The 21,429-nt window shown below is 42.2% G+C and overlaps 1 protein-coding gene and 1 long non-coding RNA gene across 3 annotated transcripts in view; one reads left to right on the forward strand and one right to left on the reverse strand.

The window, feature by feature from the left end:
• Stt3b (STT3 oligosaccharyltransferase complex catalytic subunit B) overlaps positions 1-15,544 on the reverse strand; it is a 78,650-nt gene extending 63,106 nt beyond the window's left edge. The window contains exon 1 of the mRNA XM_059268827.1: positions 14,676-15,544. Coding sequence (XP_059124810.1) covers positions 14,676-14,983 — 308 coding nt within the window. The 5' untranslated portion in view covers positions 14,984-15,544. The remainder of the gene's footprint in view (positions 1-14,675) is intronic.
• Positions 15,155-21,429, forward strand: part of LOC131915500 (uncharacterized) — a 28,480-nt gene continuing 22,205 nt past the window's right edge. For both annotated transcript variants that reach the window (XR_009380345.1, XR_009380344.1), the window contains exons 1-2: positions 15,155-15,506; positions 16,901-16,973. This is a non-coding gene — a long non-coding RNA (uncharacterized LOC131915500). The remainder of the gene's footprint in view (positions 15,507-16,900; positions 16,974-21,429) is intronic.

Raw genomic sequence — 21,429 nt, forward strand, 5'->3', positions numbered from 1 at the left:
GATTATATAGTAAGACCCTGTCTCAAATATAAGACAAACAACATCCAAAATGGCCCAAGATATTCACTGGAGATTAAAATATTAAACATATTAAGGATGAATTTCTAAACATAGTCCTAAATAACTCTGCACCTATATATGAGTGGCCTCTTTTTACACTGAGATAGGCCTATGCTATCTGAACAGTAAAATATTCTGGAACAGATACAGTCCACTCCAAGTCTAACCTTTAGTCAGCCAGAATGATTTTCCCATCTTGGGATTCCTTCTTGGAGCCCAGGAGCCACTTGGTAAGGCAGCCAAAGTAACAACATGGAAGAGCTAAAGCTCTGATTAAGGAAGTACAAGTTCCAGTATGTCACCAATGCCCAGGCATCTGAGGCATTCTAGCCCCAGCTGGCTACAGTCTGTGAAGACAACTACAATCTTTTCAACATGCAGGCTGATGCAAGTGGAGTAACTTCAACCCACAGAATGGTGGGAAAGTGCTGGCTGCTGTGTCACCAAGTTTTGAGATGGTATCTTGATAAGTAAATAGCTGAAATATAATGTCAGTCCAGGTACACAGCTATCAAACATACACATGCATATATTGGAAGTTTTATCATTAGCAACATTATTCGTAATAAAAAACGTAGAACCCTGAAATTCATTACCCAGTAAATGCAAAAATCCAAGTCAAAATAAATGTGTAAGTAAGATTATTGTCTGATGTGTCAGCACACACTTTTAATCCCAGTCCTTTCAAAGGCAGGCAGGTATTTGTGAGTTAAAGGCCAGCCTGATCTACACAGCCAGTTCCAGGACAGCCAGGGCTAGACAGAGCCCCTGACTCAAAGACATATAACTTTTAAAAGAGAAGACTATCTTTCAAAAGTCCCAAACTCACAGATACAAGTGGGGTTTTATGTTTTGTTTTCAAAGGCAGTGATGGAAATGGGGGCTGAGAGATGGTTCAGCAGTTAAGAACACATACTGCTTTTGCAAAATCCAAGGTTTAGTTTGTAGCACCCACATCAAGTGGCTCACAACTGCTGTAACTTCAGCTCTTTACTCTCTTCTAGACTTTGTGGACAGATGCACATACGCCTGCCAAACATATACATGTATAATCAAAAGTAAAATCTGTATTTAAAAAGTCAGAATGGTTTCCTAGCTGCAACAGGAAAAATAAAAGGACAGGCAAAAGAAGAAACAGGTAAATATGAAGATGGCCACATCCTCGTTCTGCAGCTGCTGGGTAGATTCCCAAAGTCATCAGTAAGTTTCACAATTATACAGAGTATACATATTCCATTTATGTGCATGTTACATTTTAAACACACTTCCATTTATAAGTAATGTTGTGTGTTGTGATTCAAGCCCAATATGTCTAACTAACATCACTTAAATAATATAAATGCTTTTTAAATATCCAAAGTGATTTTATTTAAAGGAAAACCTTTTGTATAAAAGCTGTTTATATTAGACACTTTAAGTTCAGTAAATTACTTTATCAAAATAATCTTAAATGGTGAGAAAAATGTCTCCCTTTTAATGAACTGACTGACTCAATTAAGCAACCATAAATAAATAGCTGGTTTTTTTTTTTTAATATTAGTTGCTCAAGCTCATTTTTCTACTTTGAACATATGACTGGCCTTTATTTAACTGTGTTAAGATTAGATTTTATTTATCTGACATGGTTTCATTATCACGTTCCTCCTTCAAATGTCGGAAAGCTGTGTAGCATGTTAAAATAAAAGCCTCCCTTAGTCTACAGTAAAACTGATGTGGGAGTCAAGTTACATTTCCATGGGACAATTGTATTAAGTTTAAAAAAGTAGGTGAACATACAGTGTGGGTTAATGTATTGAACAAATTCCACCCACTTATAACAGGATTCTTTTTACTGTTGTCGTCGTCCTTTTGCCGTGCTGGGGACGAAACTTGGGGCTTTGCACAAGTATTAATAGACTTTTTAAAGTATATTGATGGATAAAGATTTTTTTTTTGAGGCAGACAGTACTGTTTTAAAAAAAAAAAAAAATTGAAATCATTCCAGGTTTTCAGTTCAAGGACTCACAGGAATACCTCCATTAGGATGTGAAATTCAGCAGTGTACTTAAAATAACAGACCAATCATTTCTATTAGGGTTTGATTAATAATTTAAAAATGGATAGAGGTGTCATATTTTGGTTTAACACTTATACACTCATATCTACTATTCAGTGACCCCCCTAATAATTAGGCATAGACAAAGCTATTTCCATTGCAAAGACACTTTAGTGAAGATGGCAATTTATTTCATTCTAATGAGTATTTTTTATTTAGTATCCTTTAATCTCTAAGGTAAAGTTTAGAATGAGATCAGAACTCTGATGCCTCCTAAAGTGTTGCTGGATCTGTCCATCATTTACCTTCATCACTGAGTTCAAGAAAGAGCTATGAACAGATAATTAATCCAACACTACCTAAACTCATTGTTGGCATGAATTTAGTATGCAGTAACTAATATCATGGCACACAACAATTTCAGCTCTTACTATTCCTCAAACTCAAATTAGCTTGAAAACTAATTTTTATCAATGGCATCTTTTCCATTCATCATCTCAAAAACTAACAATGCAACTTTTATACTTCAGGTGGCTTGTAGACTTTAACTAGTTTTTCTTGTCTGATTCAATGTTCCTCAGCTAATGAGTTAAAGCTTGAAAAGGAACCGTTTGAGAATTACTTGTACTTGTAAGAACCACTCATACAACTAAAATTACACTTTCCCTCAAAGTTCTTTTTTCATTTTATTTATTTATGTATTTTATGTATGAGTGCTCTGTCTGCATGTATGTGTACATGCCAGAAGAAGGTGTCAGTTCTCATTTTAAATGGCTGTGAGCCACCATGTGGTTGCTGGGAATTGAACTCAGGACCTCTGCAAAAGAAGCCAATGCTCTTAACCACTGAGCCATCTCTCCAGGCCCCTCAGAGTTCTTAAATGCATCCAGTCAGCCATTCACCCTTATTGCTAGTGGCTGGCAGTGCTGACCAAAGCTGTCTCTTCTTCGAGTAGTACCATCTCTTCTCCAGCAGCTCTCCTCTTAAGACTAAAATACCAGTGAAAGCGGGATTGATTACAATGTTCACTGCACATGACTTTACTGCTACTACAGTCAAACCCAAGATTTATCAAAGTCATACCCAAGAGACTTATTATATGACCATTATCACCAAAACAAGAGGTACAGTTTAAGACAAAGTTAATTTTTAAAAAGTATAGTTAAAGACAAAATATTTAATATTCAATGAGTGTTCACCACACCCTAATACTGTGTAAAATATTGCAGGGCTAATACAAATGATGTTCTTGAATGAAAGGATACTTTTTTCTGTGTTCTGTAACAACATTAAATCATTATTCACTACAGGGGCAAATGAGCATAGAAATCCAAATAACAATGCCTTACCAATTCAGATACACACACACACACACACACACACACACACACACACACACACACACAAAATAAACAAACAAACAAACAACAAACAAACAAAACAAAACAAAAAACTCTAGTCTCCTTGAGTATTTTTACTTTACAGATGTAAACCTCTTAAAAAAAAAATGGCTTCAGCCTGTTTAGTCAACTGCACAGTCCTCAGTAAAATTTAATGAAAGTTTGTTTTATAATGTTATTAATAGAGCCAATACCGATTAATTTCTCACATGGGGCAGATAAGAGATTATCAGGTTATTTTCCGGAAAGAAGTGTGTCTGGCATATTTCACAACAGTTAAGATATTTCAGAAGAAGATCTCCACTTGGGAATTCATACAAGAGGACAACTATCAGGAGCAGCATTGAAAGGGACTTCTATCATTACACTAGACCATTACTCAAGTGGAATCTAATTCAAGGCATTTGCATCATTCCATGCCATGTTCGGAATGGAGTTTGAAATGATGAGACTTGTTAAACATCTTTCTTAGGATATTTGGCTTAAGTTTTAAAGTTTAGGTTATAGAATTCAAATACTGACTGGCTCAATTGAGAGTTTCAAGAAAGGCAATTCCAGATTTAAATTTTTCTTCAGCAATAAATTAAGTTTGATGACAGCCCATTATTTGTTCACAAAAGAAATAAACGTTATCCACTCAAGTTGCATGGGTTTTATACTAACATACAGCAGAAAACACTACCAAACCACCAAATCTGATCAAAATCATTCTACCCACAAAAGGGAAATGCATGTGAGTTTTCTCACTTGTTTTACTTAAGAAGTGCTTTCTAGCCAGGCGGTGATGGCGCACACCTTTTAGTCCCAGCACTGGGGAGGCAGAGGCAGACGGATCTCTGTGAGTTCGAGGCCAACCTGGTCTACAGAGCAAGTTGCAGGAAAGGCTCCAAAGCTACACAAAGAAACACTGTCTCAAAAAAACAAAACAAAACAAACAAAAAAAAAAGTGCTTTCTAATTATAAAAAGGAAGCCTTAGTAACCAGAGTCACTTTCCTGATACCATAAAGCATTTGCTAACAGACAACCAATTCTCATAGCCCAATACAGTTCAGGTTCCTACATGAAGGCCAATGACCTTTTATCATTCTTTAAATTAACTTTATCCTTGAAGATCAACTCTTCCTAATATGCCTCTTTCTCAATCTTCCTGAAGATAAGACACAGCCAGTAAACAATCAAGGAAATAAACTGAAAAGGATAAAAATAAGTAACCACTGAACACTAGCCCAACCTTCCTAACGTTGGGGACACCCTTTAATACAGTTCCTCATGTTGTGGTGACTCCCCAAGCATAAAATTATTTCCTTGCTACTTCATAACTGTAGTTTTGCTACTGTTAAGAATCATAATGTAAATATCTGTGTTTTCCAACGGTCTTTTTAGGTGACCCCTGTGAAAGGGTCATTTGACCCACAGGTTGAGAACTGCTGCACAGGAAGAAAGCAACCTGGGAAACACTAAGAACTCAGAGAAACCATTCAAGATTCTGTACCTACACAAACAAAAACACACATACACAATCCAAAACTAGCAAACCTCCCCGCCCCCCAAAAACAAAGAACAACAACAACAAAACCCAACACACAAAACAGAACATTCTTAGGACTTTCCTAAATTCTTTCAGCTCAGATACCAACACCCACCCTGTCTTTCCAGAATCGGCGTGTCCGGGGCTAAGGAGCTGGCTTAATGGGTAAAAGGTGAGGACTGGTGTTTGGGATCTCTAGCACCCACACAAATGCTGGATGGGTGTGATGGCCCCTTTGTAATCCTACTTTGCTGGGAAGTGAAGGCAAGGAGGGATCCCTAAACAGGCTGGCTAACTGAACTAGCTCATCAGCAAACTCTGGGTTCAAGTGAGAGATCCTGGATCAGTATATAAGGCAGTGAGTGATCCAAGGAAAACACATGACATCAACCTGCTCACATACAGGTAATCATGCACACACATAACTTACTGCTAGGCATGATCCCAGCACTTGAGAGGATTTAAGGGAAGGAAGTGACAGTGCTGAAGCAGGAGGGAGAATTCATGCAGTCTGGGCTACCTCACAAATTCTAGACCAGCCTGAACTGAATAGTGAAATCCTGTCTGAAATCACAAAAGAATTATCAACCATCCATACACAAGTTAATTTTAATATATTTACATCCTTTAAAATGAGCAACAGCTGACAAAATCAAGTTCTCGTTTATTTGTTTGGGATAAAATCTCACTATGTTGGCCAGGCTGGTCTGAACAGCAGAAGCTCAAATGTTGTAGAACATTATTTTAAGGTGTGTTACTTTTGTTTATGTCCAATTTGTTTAACTCTGTGAAGCTGTGCTACTGTGCCTGTCTAAAACATCTGATCATCTAATAAAGAACTGGCCAATAACAAGGCAGGAGAAAAGATAGGTGGGGCTGGCAGGCAGAGAGAATATATAGGAGAAATCAAAGAAAGACCAAGAGATGGAGAGGAGGACTCCAGGGGCCAGCTACCCAGCCAGCCATGGAAAGAGTAAATTTACAGAAGAGAATGGGAAAAGCCCAGAGGCAAAAGGTAGACAGGATAATTTAAGTTAAGGAAAGCTGGCTAGAAATAAGCCAAGCTAAAGTCAGGCATTCATAATTAAGAATAAGCCTCCATGAATGATTTATTTGGGAGCTTGGTGGCAGGCCCCCCAAAGAGACAAAGAGTAAGAAAAACAACCAACAACACTCAAAGCTCACAACCCTAGTTTCACAAAGTAGCTAGGACTGCAGGCACACACAGTCCAATACCACTGTAGCTCCTCCCCTAAAGCCCAGTTTTTGAACTTTTTTTTTTTTTAATTGATTCCATCATCATTTGTTTCCGGAAAGAGAATGGAGCAGTATTCCCATGCCCTGCTTCCTGTATCCTCTGAGTCTTCTGAGAGATTCAATCTTTCAAGGGTATCTAGAGAAAATGATGACATCTAAAGAGTTAGCTTTAAGATCATTTGTTATCTAAGGCTGGAGAGATGGCTCAGTGGTTAAGAGCTCTGGCTACTCTAGTTCTAGAGGACCTAGGGTTCAATTCCCAACATCTATATGGCAGTGCAAAACTGTTTGTAACTTTTGGGCTTTGTGGGCACCAGGCATGCACATGATACACAGACACATATACAGGTAAAACATAAATATATAAAATAATAAATTTAAAATTTTTTTAAAAGATCATTTGTTATTTCAAGTGAAAAGAAAACTTTTCCCTGTCTTTGTTTTTTTGAGACAGGGTTTCTCTGTGTAGTTTTGGTGCCTGTCCTGGAGCTCGCTCTGTAGACCGGGCTGGCCTTGAACTCGGAGATTCGCCTGGCTCTGCTTCCCAAGTACTGGGATTAAAGGCGTGCGGCACCGCCACTCGGCCTTCCCTGTCTTTTTTCCAGGTACTTCCTGTTATAAAAAGAAAAGGCAAAAAATCTCGGGTGCTAGTCAAACTACTGCTGAATCTTACTTATTGCTCCCATGTTTGAATCTTTTAACCAAGAGATGAGCAAAAGAGCAAGACATAAAAGCTACAATTCCACTTTACTAAAATACATCAACTAAACTGTTATTTAGCAATATAGAAAGCTCATCACCTATGACATAACATAAAGGACCTAAGTACTTAGTTAACTTACAATGTGGTTAGATAGCTCAGTGGTTAAGAGCACATGACTGCTCTTCCAGAGGTCCTGAGTTCAATTCCCAGCAACCACATGGTGGCTCACAACTACCATTTGAAATGGGATCAGATTCCTTCTTCTGGTGTGCATGAAGACAGAGCACTCATACATAAAATACATGAATAAATAACTTACAATGTGGGAGACAGACTGGGGAAGTAAACAGTGTCGGAGGTGATGACAATGATCATGGTCTAAGTAATGGTCAGATGGGTCCTCATTTTACTGTGTATTAGATTTCTTCTTTTTTAAAAAAAATCTTTTTATTTATTTTTATTTCATGTGCATTTGGTGTTTTGCCTTCATTATGTCTGTGTGAGTGTGCTGGATCCCTTGGAACTGGAGTTACAGATACTTGTGAGCTGCCATGTGGGTGCTGGGAATTGAACCCGGGTCCTCTGGAAGAGAAGCCAGTGCTCTTAACCACAGAGCCATCTCTCCAGCCCCCAGATATCTTAAGACTGAAACCCCTTTTCACCTATAAAAAGGCCTTTGCAAATTGATTTTTTGCTCTTTTTCATATAAGGATTTAAGATTTACTTTCAGAGAACACCTCAAAGACTACGAGAGTGCTTCTTTCTTTTTGATAATTCTGCATTCACTGGTTTTTTTTTTTTTTCTGTAGATTGCACATGGTGCAATAATTTATTTTCATAAATAAATTTCTGGGCACGATCCTTTTCTTCAATGCCATTCAATTTGGCCTCATGCTTTTCTTCACACAAATGTGACCAGCAACAAAAATAATGTAAGGCATGCATAATGCACGCTTTGGGTATGATTTACCACTCATTTCAATTTCTGTAATGTCGCTGACAATAGTTCACCTTCAACATTAGTACACAGGTGTGTACACGCACGCACACACACACACACACACACACACACTATAAATTGCAACATTAGCTACTGAGAGGAGAGAGCAAGAACTGCCAATATTTTGAGTTAAAAAACAATCATTTGAAATCTTTTGTAAGTTGAAAAGACTGCTAGCTATCATTTAAAAAAAAACATACGGGGAGAAAAAGCTGTGTACTTGAGAAGGGTTAATAAGCTTATAAAGCTTAGAAAAGAAACTCATCAACTTGCTTATCAACTAATACTTTAGAATTTTACTAATACAAATAAAATTTCTTTGACTACTTTATTCAAAGAACATTTCTCTTTTGATAAGGATGAACACAAAAGTAAAGAAGAATAATTTTAAAACTTAAATTTATGGCAGTGAAAAGGCAATCCAATTCATGCTTATTTTACACCACCAACTCCAAATTAAACTTTACACAGAAGTCCTGTTTCCACATCTACCTACGCTTGAACTATTATTTTCAACACCCTCAATTCAAAATGAGTGGTAGTAATATACAAAAAACGTCCTCTCATATTCTGAACTTTCAAAAGAACCTCAACATGAAAAGGCCTCAACTACCTCTAGGTAGTTTATGCACACTCCTCAGGTCCTTTGTCTTAGAAACAAGAGAGGTGACATCTATGTACCTATAGATTACTGAGTCTATTCCAAAAGCACAGTTGTCCACTCAAAATTCCCATGCTGGAAGGGCTTAATGCTTCCAAACTCAACACTATGAATTTTACAAACAAACCTCAGTGGAAATATTCAACTTGATTCCAACATCTTTTCTTCTCAACCAGCTACTTTTTTTAAAAAGGCCCATTTCTAAAAATTCACTAATAATCTTCAACAAAAAACAAACAAAACTTAAAACAATTAACTTTTTTTCTTCTTTCTCTACATTAAAACAATCAAAATAACTATCATCCAACTAGCAAGCTTACTTTGCTAGAGAGGGCTCTGACCAAGCATTTTTTGATGGGCCAATGTATTAAGACTTAGAACAGATGACTAAGAAACACATGAAGTCAGGTGGTAGTGGCAAACCCCTTTAATGCCAGCATTCAGGAGGCAGAGGCAGGAGTTCGAGGCCAGCCTGGTCTACAGACTGAGTTTTAGGACAGCCAGGGATACTTGGAAAAACCCTGTCTCAGGAAAAAAAGAAAGAAACAAACTAAAGACATTTTCTTACAAATCTGCCTTAGGGGAGGGGTACAGTAAAGAAAGACTTTGAAATCACCAGATCTGGAAAACATTGAGCTAAAATACAGTTTGTCTAAAGATTTTTATCCCATTTCCTCAATTCAAAGTTAACTATCAGACTGGGAGACACTGTTAAACTTAGGCATGCATTACCACTTGAAACATGTTAACGTTTCCTTAACATTAAGCTCCACAAAGGAAAGGTTACAGATGATATGGTTAACTTCTGTCAGTGGAGATGCAATAATTCACAGATTTGCTTGTCTTCAAGTGGTATAAATTTGAATAAATGGAATTTATTAATTTATGTTGAAGGTCTATTCCAAAATGTTCAGATGTCTCAAACAAAGAAAGCATTTTTCCAAACACACAAACTATAAAACGTGATTAGATCTTTTGGTCAGCCTACAAACACCAGTTAACAAATTTGCTCAAAACACAGGAGCTTCTGGGACAAGTGTCCCATTTCTCCCAACATTTACTCTACTAGACATGGAGCTCTTTTCTTTTCTCCCATGTACTGCCATTTCTATCTATTTCTAAGTCCTAGGAAAGTATTCGTGGCCAGAAGTAGGTAAAGTGAGAAGCAGGGTGTGGCAGGACACACTTGTAATCCCACCTGCCAGCTTGGGCTTCATAGTCCTTGCCAGAAGAAGGGAGAGGAGGAAGAAAAACAGGTTAAGGTGAGGAGAGAATCCTTCTCAGAAAGAGCAAAAGGTTTAAAAATGAGAAGTATCATCAATCAGGATCAGCAGGGTGATCCAAATCTGGCCCCCTTAATGTTGATGTATATGTTTTCAGGCTCTGTATTACTGGGATGAAACATGGCAGTGACAACAGGCTAAACAATAAGACAATTCAAGAAGTTAGAAGTTCTACATAAGTGAAGTCTAATAAACCAATGCTCAATTACTTCATACTTTCTCTTGAGACAGCAGATTCAGCAAAGCCAAGTCATTTAACAGACACGGCTAATGCACCGGCTTACAGTGTACTCAGGTAAAATTACTGACCAAACCTGAAAGGGATGGAATCAGATCCCAAGCGAAGATACAGAAACAGTTATTTGTACATGCTGAGCTCAGGTTTTACAGAAAACCAATGCGTTACGGAAAGAAAGTTCTCCTTTATCAAGGAGTAGAGGAACCAGGGTAGCATCTGTATCACAGGAACAATGCACCAGCAATCTCTAGATTCTAGAGCCCAGAAGAAGGGTGTAAGCACAGCCATAGACATTGAAAAGTGAAGTAAAAGGTATCAATTGGAGAACATATGTAGTAGTGATAGGAATGTTCACTCTGAAATTCAACTTTCCTGTATGTTGAAAACTTACAGCGCAATCACTTAGAAGAAGGCAGATCTACTGAAATTCGAAGGCTTCTAACTCAGAGCAGCTGCAGTATTGTGGTGCCCTATGATTTCGTTTTAGAGCTAAAATAAAATGAGACTTGGTCACTCAAGTAACATCAGCCTTATAGAAAGTTACTTCTGAGAACACAGGTATACTGGTGAATATTAAGATAGTACAATGAAGAATATTTTAGTATGTTTTTTCTATACACTCAGCACTTTAACAGCACAAAGACTGGAGGTTAGGCAGAGATAGGCTGTCAAGTTACTTCCACATCCATAGGTTCAGAACCAGAGAAGGGAAATTTTAGTTTCTAATGCTTGGTGGACAACTAATTGTCTTCATGCCAACCACTCACGACATTGAGAGGCCTGCGGTCCTACCCAGTTTGGCCCTAAAGAAAAGAAAATTCTCAAGGAAAAGTTCCAAGGGCTTTGGTGACAGGTTCTAACTGCTTTGGAGCTATCATATGCTTCATGAAATTCACGACTACCACCAGAGGGTTACAGTGACTGCAAGTCCGGGCAGGTCCAAAGCCACCATCAAAACCAGCCACTCAAGCACTTCCCATACATGTGCTTCTAACTCAGAATGATCCCAGAAGCTCCCAGCTAAAGTGTTGATTACAATGAAATCAATGGTGGGACTGCTGCTGCTAACGACCCCACAGTCGGGGGGCGGGGGGGGGGGGGCCTCTATGACCTGGGAAGTTGTGTGTTCTAAAACTCTTCAGAAATGAGGTCAACAGTTTTTCTTTTCTTTTGGTTTTGTCATCTGTAAAGAAAAACATGGGAGACCTCAAAAGACAGGAAGCAGTCCCCAACACTCATAAACAGCTTACTTTCCAAGGCTTGTCACGTCTTTGAAAATGTGCCTGTGCTAATTAACCTATTTATACCATAGTTTCTAAGGAAAAAATCATTCCCTGTCCTCTAAAACTTTGTCCTAACAAAACAGAAAAAGGTACGTGTGTAGACAAGATCTACTATGAGAGAATGGTACAAGCGTGCCCAGTTTCTGCCGCCTTTTTGATAACTGCAGCTAAAACCTAAAGCTCTAAATTCTAAATTCTTAAATTCTCTCCAGAGGGAAGCCCCTCCAAAGCTGTGAAGTTAGGAGCAAGGAAGGGACTCTCCTTCTAGAGTACTTATCGATAATGGAGAAAGCTACCACAACCCGTGAGAAGCTAACAGGGAAGGGTCTGGCTAATGTGAACATGCAAGTTGTTCATCATCACAGCGAAACTATGCAAGGACTAAGATTTTAGAGAAAAAGATAAAAGTCAGATGCTGTTAAAACTAGTTGGTCAGCCAAAGTTTGGCACCTACAGAGCAGTCTCAACTGCTTCCTGGAATCTCACCAACTCAACTGAGAAGGAAGGAAATCACTAGCACCAAAAGGTGAGGTTGTAACCCAAAATGCTGCTAAGTTCTCAACATAAAAGGCACTTAATTAAAAAACCTCACATACTACCTCTTATAGCAGTTGGTAAGCTTTCTAACTTGGGTAACAAATTTAAAAAATAAGTACAACCTGGTGACAAGTCACTGTAGGCAGTTACCCGAAGTCTCACACAATTCAAGAGCTACTGTAAAACCTATAGAAGCAGCTCATAATCAAACAACCTTGCATGGAAAGGATGCAGAAATGGAAGGGGAGGGGGCTGGAGGAGGCAGGTCAGAAAGAACATTTCCTATTACCAAAGGTTCCCCTCATTGCTGCGTGGTAATCTGAGCCACTTACAAGGTAGTATGTGACACTAGGGTTATTACTAGCTTTGGAGAAAAACTGTTTTTAAAGTCAAAAGTAATGACAGGCAACAGGCAATCTACACAAGCTCCCTTGTAAAAATTTTTCAAGAATGATTATGGGATGGAGGAATGAATGGCATGCCTAACGTTAACAACTATGCAAAGAAAAACTAGAGTGAACACAGTAATCTTTTTGTTGGAACCTGATTTCTCTCATTAGGTCACGTGAATTAGACTTTTCATGAGATCCGTACAGACAAGTCTCCATGCAGGGAGGTGCAGGGACAATTCCTTTATTACCCCATCTACTTGCTAATTAGAACGCTCTAACATCGCGAGCATAAACATTTCATTAAGAATAAACATTAACACTACCATAGGTAGATGAAATAGCTAAGTTTAGTAGCCCTTAGCTGTGGACACTTGCAGATCAGTATATGTGAATTAAAATTCAAACGGAACAGATTCAGATGAAAAGACAAAAATATCGAAAATGTGTTTCCATACATAGAATAGAAACAAAATAGATTTTCATGAGAATAAAGTTATGTTCTCAAATTATGCTTTGAAACTGAAGGTACTTTTTCTTATTTTTTTTAATAGCATATCTACTTCATAAAGCAATCTAAACCTTCTCATTATATTATGTGGTTTTACTAGAGACTGACTTGATGCAAACTTATAACCCCCCTTCAAAAGAGAGGTGAAAATGACAAAAAAAGTATCATCTCATCATTTATCATTTAGTTTAGTTTTGCATTTGTCTACAATCATTAACTTCAGCTTCTGAGTAACCCTTAAGCAGTTAACAGTCTTCCATTTATAAGAATGTTACTTTTTGGAAATGTTTGTAAAATTACTCTGGAATTTTTTTTTTTTTAAATACACAAAACGTTTGGTCAGCCAGCCACCCTGTGCTATCTTTATCTGAAAAGACACAACTTTCTCCTTTCATACTGTTCAGTAAATTCTAGTAGCTTTCATTTCTCAATTTCATTTCTAACCTAATTGCTTGAGTGTTTCAAAAGAACACTCTATCCAGTTAGTAATACTTCACAAATAGTCTTAGGTTTATATGTAATCTACACCAATATGTGATTCCAAATAACATAATGGTCATTTTTAAAGGCAAAACTAATGTTAGAAAAAGAAAATCGAAACCTCTAAAACGGGACGAAAACATCTCACAGAAGGCTGTCACCGTAAATGTTTCTCTAAGCAGAATTTTCCTTGAGTAGGCCCCTCTGGTATTCAATAGATGTTGCAGCATAAATATTCTTCTTAAAACACAACTTAAAGCTAATAATTAACATATAACCCCCCCAAAAAAAACTCATTTACAACCTACTTATTTGCTCTTAAGAAGATTCTCTGTGCATTTCAAATGGTAAGACAAATACCCTCCGTTTAATTAGATCTAAGTACAAGTAAGATTAATTCAAGGTTGATAGGGCAGCCAGTCGAATAAACTGAAGAGGCTTGTTCAGGTGGAAAAACACAACTCAGGCTGGGCCAATGGGGAGAAAGTTAAAGCAATCTTCCCGTCTAGGTAACTGTTCGGAGTGGGGTGATCCCCTAAACCCTTCAGGTCAGTGCCATGCAGTGTGCGCAACTTCGGCACGACCATCTAGAGCTCCCAGCACCTTGGTACTGTTTGTTCTCTTCTCCACAGACCTTCCTGCAGACACCGACCAATAAAGGAACTCCTGCAACGCTGTCGGATACTGTGCTAACACCGAGGGTGAGAGTTCGGCTAACAGAATAACGATCTCGCTCGAAAAAGCAACCCAATACAACTGTGGAAACTGTGGCATGCTGAGTGCACTTAAGGGCCTTAGGGGGAAAAAGAGACTTGAAAATACCTGGTGCGGGAAAAACACGAGCCGCTAGCACTGCGTTCGCTTTCGGGGGAGTGTTTTTTTTTTTCCCTAACCTCTATCATTCCACTCTCCAAGAGAGAGAAAATACAAGTGGAAAGCGAGAAACTGCGAGACTGAGCGGACGAGGGATTCCAGTCACCCCCAGCGGCCAGAAAGAAGGCAATCCCCGGGCTGCCCGGATGGCAGGAAGGAGAGAGAGAAAATAAAATGCAACAAGGCGCAAAGCTGCGGCGGAGAGGGCGTGGGGACGGGGCCCCGGGAGGCAGCCGAGGCGCGGCGGACAAGAGACGCCGCGCGGGGCCGGCCCACGCCGGCGGCCGGGGAGCGAGGCTCCGCTCCCGGGCAAACTTCGCCAAGCGGGCAGGGGGCGCGCCCGGGGCGGCCCGCGTGCGAGCGGGTGGAATCCGAGGGGCTCCGGACAACCCCGGGAACGGCGGGCTGCCTGCGGGGGAAGGGCGGGCACACTCACCACGGGTCGAACTCGTGGATGATGCTCTCGAAGCGGATGACGGCGAAGAGGCGCGAGCTGAAGCCGGCCAGCCAGGCCAGGAAGAGGATGGTGAAGGAGAGCAACGACTGCCACCCGGCCGGCTGCGACAAGCCCCCGGACAGCCCCGCAGGGGGCCCCGGCTTCGGCGGCGCCGCCGCCCTGGACGCGCTCTGGGCTCCGGGCCCGTGGTGCCCGTGGCGGCTGTTCCCCAGAGCCATGAGGCCGCTCCACGGGGACGAGTTGAGGGACGACTTGTGCTTGCTCTCCGGGGCCGAGGGCTCCGCCATGTTGTGCCCCGGCGGCGGGTCTCGCTCGTCCTCCGCGGCCGCCGCCGCCGCCTGGAGCGAGGGGTGCTGGGCGGAGACCCAGAGGAGGAGGAGGAGGAGGAGGGCGACGACGACGACAACGAGGAGGAGGAGGAGGAGGCGGAGGAAGAGCTGGGCGCGCTCCCGCCCTCAGCACCGCGAGGCCGGGACACTGGGGGTGGAGGCGGCGGCGGCGATCCGGAGTCTCCGCCTCGGCAGCGGCTGCGACCGCCGCGGTCTCACCCCAGAAGGCCCCTGCGCCCCACTAGCCATCCGTGTCCCCCGTGCGGCTGAGGAGGCGGCGGCGGCGGCGAGAGCCGACGGGACGAGGGCGCCAGAGGAGCGGCGGCTCGGAGCGGCAATGACATTCCCCCTCACGCCCGCCCCGCCGTGAGGAGCACAAAGGGGGAGGAGCCCCCTGGAGTCCAGGCGGAGCTCAAGCAACCCTTAACTCCGCCCCCTCGCCCAACAGGAACTGGCCCCTCCGCCTGTCACAGAGCGACAGGTCCGTTAAGGGGAGGGGCCGGGATGGAGGCATGCGCCAATAGGAGCGCGAGCGGGGCCGTGGGCGGGGTTTCGGAGGAAGGGCCCTCCCCCCGCCCCCCTTCGCGGCCTCGCGCCGATTCGCCGCCGGCCGCGGCTACGATTTCATTGTCAGTTGAAAGACGCGGTTTCGCGCGCCGGCCTGTTCGGGGCCCTGAGGGAGGGTGCCAAGAGGTTCGGCTTGCTTCCCCGCGTGGATCCCGACCCGAGGAGCAGGAGAAGGTCCCGCGTTCCAGCCGGCTGAAGCGACGCAGAGAGACCACCCGACCTGGTGCTGGGCGGCCGTGACTTTTAACCCGCTCAGCGCGGAGCGCCGCCACGTGACTGGGCGCGCAGGCGCGGTGCGCGGCCCGGGGCGCGTGGGTCCAGCCGCTCAGCAGAACGTGCCTAGGTGGCCCGGCTCTTGTCCCTGTTGGGCTGCGCTGAAATCTTGGAGAGGGCAAATTCGTCCGAGGTGCAGCAAGATGTAGCGAGGCGGACGAAAAAAAAAAATTTTTTTTCCTGTTGCTTGTGTTTTTCAATTGCCAAGAAATTCTTTGCAGCTAAATCTTTTGACTGCAGGAATTCATTTTTACACCTGCCCGCATTCCATCTTAACTTTCCCCCCCAAATTAACTTCTGGACTATGTTAACTGTTGCCCAATTCTCACTTTTAACAAACTAACCCACCAAAGACGCCTATATACGAACTTTTCCTTGTCTAGGCGGTTTGCTTATACCTTCTGCTTCCTCCACAACTAATTCCCTCCACACCCAAAAGCACAAAGGCCAGAGCTGGGTCAAGCCCCCATAGCAGGTTCAGAGGCTATTTTAAAAAAAAGGGGCCAGTTAATATTTGATTGGTGTCTCATGTACATTCACAACTATTTTGGATTTTTTTAAAATGTGTGTAAATATTTTCCTAAGTCCTGTAAAATCGCAAAATACAAATTGCATTTCGTTGCTCATTGTCAGAGGTTAGGTAAATGAACAAGTGTACCTAATTTGAGGTTGTTCTTTGAAACTGATAGGTTCAGCCACTCCAAAGCTAAGGGACTAAATTTGCTGGTTTCCTTACAAAAATAAATGCTCTCATTAGTGAAAGAATGAAAAACTTTCCAGAAATAGACTTCCTCACCACCAATTTCATACCGAACATTTATTAAACATCTAGATTTATGGTAGAATATTAACCAACCCTTTTTTTAACAAAGAGAGGTGACATGCCCTTTCTTGGAGCCAGAAAAGTGCACATTAAAATGGCAGCATTTATTTTTTGCCCATGTTGCATGAACCAATCTTCTATCAACCTAAAATAACAGAATTTGTCTCGTGACTTTTATTTTAGGCTGCCTGAATTTCTCTGTCTTATTGCAGATGTTCCCTGTTGGGTTTGACGTTATCTTCTGCTTCCTCTTGGCTGTTTAATGGCTGGAGGCCTGGTCTGAAAGTGAGTAAAAACAATTATAATAAATTATAAAATACAAGTCACCTGTGTGGGACTACCCTTTCTAACTCTTAAAGTCAATCTTAATCCTTGTGTGTGAGAGTGGGTATATGTGTACTGTGGCATATGTGACGTATGGAGGTCAAATAACACGCTTGGATATTGGTCCTCCCAGTACACCAGGTTAGCTGGCCTTTGAACTTCTAGGAATTCTCCAGTCCCCCCGCCCCCCATCTCACCACAGGAGCACTGGAATTATAGGTACCTGCTATCATATCCAGCCTTTTATGGGTTCTGGGAATTTAAACTCAGGTCCTCATACTTGTGGGGCTAGTTAATGTAAAACAAGCTTATCTGAGAACACTATGGATCATTGTTTAGGAACATAAGGAAATGCAGGGTCATGATGTGGCAGAGATGAATGAAGTCCTGTAAAAGCATGAGGACCCACTGGGCAGTAGCCGGAAGCCTGGGAGACATGGGTCCTGTCCTCACACTCCACATCAGTCAGCCTCAGGAAGTGGTATCAGCCGACCCATTGTGTTGAGCATGTAGTGCAAAATCGTGGTAAACACCAGTGGAGCGGTACAGGGAGGGTTGATTGACATGGGGAACTATAACCCAAGGATGCAGCACTGGGGATAAGGATGAATAGATAGAGGAAGAAAGGAAAGAGATCTACCCAGAGAAGCAAAGGCCCTGTGGTGCTGGGAGAATAAAAGGAACCCAGCAAAAGCCAGCATGGCTGCTGCACAGATTGTAGAACAAGTCGGCCAAGGGCATGCTCAGAGGAAGATTTTGCATTGTTTTAACTTGAGAGTATTAGGAGACCATAAGGGTTTGAAGTTGGATGTAGAGTGTGTTTAAGATGAGTAAGTTGATCAAGTGTGTGCTTTAAGACTCCTGGGTCTGTAATGTGGAAGGTGCTTTGAGAGGGGACCAGTAAGAGCACATTAGTAGATCTTATGAGAGTCCACAGGTTTCTTACTCCCAGGCCTTAGAAGCAGTCGGATATTGCATGCTCTGGATTTACAGCCTGTCAATGTAGAAAAATGACTTCCAGCCTGTTCAGGAAGTTTGTGTGTGTGAGTCACTGTATACATGAACTTCCTGGTCCTTAGATGCCTGTCATGGCCTTGCTGAGCTGCAAAGTGAACCTTTGTTTTGGCAGCTGGATTTCACCAGTTTCCTTAGCAAGTTTAGTGGTTGGATTGGACATGAGCACCTCTACAACATAGGAGAGAGCGTAGACTATGCTTTTTCCAGAAGTCTGGCATCAGGGGACCAAGTCATACCAAAAAAAGAGCATCAGAAAGAAGCTGGAGAGATGGCTCAGCAGTTAAGAGTACTTAATGCTCTTGCAGAGGACCCAGGTTCAGTTCCCAGCACCTACATAAGAGTTCACGACTGTCTGCAACTTCAGTTCCAGGGGAATCTGACCCCTCTTCTGACCTATGTGGGTGCTGCATGCATAAGGTGCATACATATACCAGGCACACACATATACACATAAAATAAATATTAAAAGAAAAGATCATATAACTAAACCACAGACATGGCTGCAAACAAAATAAAGATTGTCTATAATATGTCTCGGGAACAACAAAAGTCTAAGATAGAGCTCCACCCTTCCTAGAGACATAAAGCCAGTAAGATAAACACTTTTGCCCTGGAGAGAGCACACCAGAGGGTGGGCAGGCAATTGATAATAACGGATACCAGGGGACTCTTGTATTGTCCTGTCTGCCAGGGTGGCTGTCTGGTAGCCTCAAATCCCCAGAGAGGAGAGTGAAGCAAAGTGGGAAAAACTGAGCTGTGGGTTCGCACAGGCTTAAACCTCCTGCCAAGATACCATGGTGTGAGATGGTTCTGAAGACAGCACCAGGCACCATCCTAACTCGATTCTCCTCAGGTCCATTCACCGCCATGCCTCGGTGTTTATGTGTCCCTTCCTAGTACGGTGCTGTTCAGAAAGAGAGAATCAACACACGAAGAGAACTCGAAGCAGTGCCGGGTGCAAAGGGGAGCGGTCGGTCACTCTGTGCTGGTTACTAATAGTAACAGTAGGACCACTGCCTTATGCAGGCAGAGGGTAAGGAGGCTCAACTTCCTAAAGATCAGAAAAGAACTCTCCTGACCCATCTGAATGTGGTTCTGTTTCTTCAGCCTGGAGATCACTTGTATCAAATAAAACCTGCATTTCCCCCCAACACCTCTGCACACACATACACAAGGAACACCATGTGACAGGGAACTGTTGTCTCTGGCCAGCAACAAACAGGCCCTGAGGCCAGCCAACTAGTGTGAGCCTGAGAGCAGATACTGGGTTCTCATCACCTGAGCGCAGTGCAGAGAGACACAGAGACACAGGCTTTCCACAGCTGCACACAGATTCCTAAGCTCAAGAGCTATAAAATAATAATCATATTCCTAAGCTTCTAAGACTTGGGGTTATTTCTTATGCAGCTGTGGCTAACAGATGAGTGAGACTAAAGAGTGGCGAGCTCCCTCAGAATGAGGAAGCCAACCAGGAAACCTCATAAACACCCTTCCACCCCTACTGTGTCAGTTAAAGAATATCCTAAGGGGCGCTTGTTCCACAGACTCATTGGCAGTCCAAGGAGTAGAGTTCTTGGGCAGCCACATCCACATGCTTTACTGTCCCCTTTTATGGTCAAACAACCTGGTTCTGAAAGTAGGCCATAGACTTAAATGATGATTCTTAAAAAGAAAACATGCTAGTGGTTACTAGGTGTATGAGAAAGAAGTTCAGGGTCACTATCAGTCAGATAAATGCAAATCAGAGCCCTATACTACCTCACCCCAGTAAGAAAGACTTAGAAAAAAACCAAGAATGGATGGAGAAGATGTGGAGTAAAGGAGGGAATCCCTGGACAGTATTGGTGATATGAAATTAGTTCAGTCATGGAAACCATCACGGCAGTTCCTCAGAAACCTAGACCCTAAACCATCATGTGATTGAGTACACAGCCCTGGGCCTATATCCAAAGGAAATTAAGTCAGCATATTGAAGAGACAGGGGCACTCCTGTGTTCAATGTCAATTATTCATGATGGCCCCAAACAGAAACAACCAAGTGTCTGTGATTGTGACAGTTGTCAGTTTGATGGGATCTGGAATCACCCAGGAGACAAGGCTCCAGGAACCCTGTAAGGAATACATAGATTAAGGTTAGCTGTTGACAGTGTCCATGATCAGATTAACTGATGTGGCAAGACCTGTCTTAACTGTGGGTAGGAACATTCCCCAGTTGGGGATCCTGGACTGTATAAAATGGAGGAAGTGAGCAGGGCACTAGCCTTCATTGCTCTCTTTGCTTCTTGACTGAGGATGCAGTGTGCTCCGCTGCTTCAAGCTCCCGCTGTCTTGATATCCCCGCCATGATGGACTGTACCCTCTGTGAGCTAAGAGAAATCCTTCCTTGGTTGCTGTTGCCAGGATGTTTTATCAGAGCAACTGAAAAGAAACTAAAAGTGTCCATTAACTCATGGATATACACATAAGCATATACACCCCAGAGTATTATCTGCCACAAAAGAATGGAATTCTATCATTTGCAAAACATAGATAGACCTGATGGTGAGGATGTTAAAGGAAACAAGCCAGGCACAGAAAGATAAGTACTGCATCATAAGTTGTGTGTGGAACTTAATTAAAAAATACTTTTAAAGATTTATGTGTACGAGTATTTTGTTTCTGTATATGTGCATGCCTGGTGCCCAAGCAGGTCAGAAGAGGGTATCAGGTCCCCTGGAACTGGGTTACGAATGGTTATGAGCCACCATGTGGGTGCTGGGAACTGTATCAGGTACCTTAGCAAGAGAAGGCTGTGCTCTTAACTGTGGAGCCATCTCTCCAGCCTCACTGTGTGAAATTTCACAAAGCTGCTGCAGCTGTAGGAATGTCTCAGCAGTTAAGAGCTCACACTGCTCTTGCAGAGGACTAGTTAGTTCTAGGCACCTATTTCAGGGGCCTCGCAACCGCCTGTAACTTTGGCTCCAGGAGATCCAATGCCTCTGGCCTCTGCTGGCACCTGTATTCGTGTACACATACCCACACATAAATTTAAAGTAATGAAAACAGAATTTTATAAAACACTAATTTGGAATATTAAAAATCAACCTTATGATTCAGAGGGTTGCCAGAGGCTATGGAGTGTGGCAGATGGGAGGAAAGGAGAGGTTGATTCGCAGATGATAAGTTAGATAAGTATAAGACGCCCTGGTGTGCTGTTGCACAGTATGACTATGACACCAGCTCTGCATTGCATAGTTCAAAAAGCTAGGCACCAAATCAAATGCTTTCACTATAAGAAATGGTAAATGGAGATACAGATATGTTTATCCTTATTTAATATTGCATAATGTATACACATATTAAAAAAATCACACCACACCCCATTATATGCACAGTTTTTATGTATTAGTGAGAATAAATT

This window comes from Peromyscus eremicus, chromosome 7, assembly GCF_949786415.1.
Source record: "Peromyscus eremicus chromosome 7, PerEre_H2_v1, whole genome shotgun sequence".
Taxonomy (NCBI): domain Eukaryota; kingdom Metazoa; phylum Chordata; class Mammalia; order Rodentia; family Cricetidae; genus Peromyscus; species Peromyscus eremicus.